The 2,290-nt window shown below is 50.1% G+C and overlaps 1 protein-coding gene across 1 annotated transcript; it reads left to right on the forward strand.

The window, feature by feature from the left end:
• Positions 1–227: 227 nt before the first annotated feature.
• On the forward strand, positions 228–494 carry HRG_06675 (reverse transcriptase (RNA-dependent DNA polymerase) domain-containing protein; the record flags this gene model as incomplete). Its single annotated transcript, XM_044865146.1, has 2 exons — positions 228–376; positions 434–494. 2 exons carry the CDS (start codon positions 228–230, stop codon positions 492–494), a joined length of 210 nt encoding a protein of 69 aa, XP_044720086.1.
• Positions 495–2,290: the final 1,796 nt, after the last annotated feature.

Raw genomic sequence — 2,290 nt, forward strand, 5'->3', positions numbered from 1 at the left:
TCGCCCAAGCCCAACAAGATCATCTTGCCTCACATGAGGAAATGGGCTCCTTTGAAGAGATTTCTTGGAAAAGGGTTGCCGGCCACCAGGTTCTCGGATGCAAGTAGGTATTCATCTATAAGACAGATAAGCATGGACTTCTTCAGAAATGCAAAGCCCGGCTCGTCGTTTGCGGCAACCAACAGAAAAAGGGGGACCTTCCGACCCGGGCCACAACCTTAGCCGGGATGTCTTTCCGGACCCTCATGGCCATTGCCGCCGAGTATGACCTCGAGCTTGATCAGATGGATGCCGTCAACGCATTCGTCAATTGCCCTCTTGAAGAAGAAGAAGTCGTCTTTATGAGGATGCCGCCAGGCTTCCAGAAACCAGGAAGGTGCTACGGCTTCGAAAGCTCTCTACGGCCTACGCCGATCCTCTTCTTTGGCAACAGCATCTCACAGACTCCCTCGAAGAGCTGGGGTTCAAGAAAGTCCCTCAAGAACCCTGTGTGATGATGAAGGGTGCCGTGACCGTCTTTTTCTACGTGGACGACATTATCTGGGCCTACCGAAAGGAAGATGAAGGCTTAGCTAAGGAAGCCATACAAAGGCTCGAAGAACGCTATAAAATGAGCTTCCTAGGGAACCTAAATGGTTTCTAGGGATACACATCCTCCGGGATCGGCCCCATCGAACGATCTGGCTGACCCAGGATTCGTATATCGACAAGATAGCTCATAAGTACGTTCCCGAAAGCCTAGGCCCTTCGAAGCTCCCAGACACTCCGATGGTCACGAACGAAGAGCTCCTTCCGGCTTCTAGCCAAGCAAACCAAAGGGAGATACATCAATATCTCCAGAAGGTCGGATCTGTGCTCTTTTCAGCCATATCCACGAGGCCGGATATTGCATTTGCAGTCTCCCGGCTAGCCCGCCACAACCAGAACCCGGACGAATCACACCAACGAGCCGTAGATAGAGTCATCCTTTATCTCTGCGGCACGCGTTCGTACGGCATAAGGTTTGGGGGCTCAAAGAAAGTCGAACTGTTTCTTTGTTCGAGTGATGCATCATTTGCAGACAATTCTCTCGACAGAAAGAGCTCTCAAGGCTACGTTATGACCCTATTCGGGGGAACCATTGCGTGGAAAGCCTCGAAGCAAGCCACAGTCACAACGTCGAGCACAGAGGCAGAGCTCCTAGCTCTTTCAGAAGCCTCAAAGGAAGCAATCTTCTTAAGCCGGTTGTTGACGTCTTTACGGATTCAGATCCCCTTGCCGTTGCTAGTAGAGTGTGATAACTCGCAGACAATCAGGCTCCTCGAAGAGGGAAGCGCGAAGCTATCTACACGGCTAAGGCATGTCGATATCCATCAACACTGGCTACGTCAGGAATGCCAGGAAGGCCGAATCCGGGTCCGTTGGGTCCCCACGGCACATATGAGAGCCGATGGCTTGACCAAAGCTCTGCCAAAGCAGAAACTCTTCGAGTTCCAAAGGATGATTGGGCTCGAAGATCTCACGGAGCGGCTACGCCTAGAGGCCCGGTTAGAAGACCTCCGAGACCAGATCAAAGACCATAGGAAGCCTATGCCGCCGGGAAGGTAAAGCATTCGTATCTCCTATTCACACCGGTCGATCGGCCCTTCGATCGTTGCCCTTAAAAGGCTTTTTAGCTACACCCGATCGGGATAGGCTATAGCTAAGGGGGTGTGTCGTGAAAACGGGTTAACGATCTAGGTCCGGAGGTTACCTAGTCGGGCTGACTCTAGCAAAGGTGACTGAGAAGGATGAATAATGTTGTTGTTAAGCGGTGGTATCGAACCTTCTAGATGACAACGTCATCTAGGCGGCCTGGGTGGCGACATCGCCACCACAAGGCAGCCACAGGTGACAGAACTATAAGAAGTCACTTTTTGTTAGGGAGGAAGAAGAATCTAAGGACAAGAAACAAAATCTATTCATCACTTGCACCCTCTCTTCGCGAGAGCCGGAGGCTGTTTAACGGTATAAGTCCTGTATTCTATTTTAAAAATTTGGACTGCCGAGCTTAATATGTGCTTGAAATGTAGTTTTGCAACTAGAAAATGATTGATCTATTGATTGACTTGAGGATGATGTGGCATTTATGGAGCAAATGTTAAGCACAGATATCGAGAGTTATATCACCCGAACGAGAAAATCCAGAACATTCGAGTGGCACTACATTTAAAGGGACTAGTTATATGCACAACAGGTTACGCTATGTGCACAGCAAAAAGTGGAGTGGTGTGGCTTGGTGGCGCAGGAGCGCCGATACCGCAAATTCCCA

The sequence above is a fragment of the Hirsutella rhossiliensis genome (assembly GCF_020360975.1).
Source record: "Hirsutella rhossiliensis strain HR02 chromosome Unknown scaffold00006, whole genome shotgun sequence".
Lineage (NCBI taxonomy): Eukaryota > Fungi > Ascomycota > Sordariomycetes > Hypocreales > Ophiocordycipitaceae > Hirsutella > Hirsutella rhossiliensis.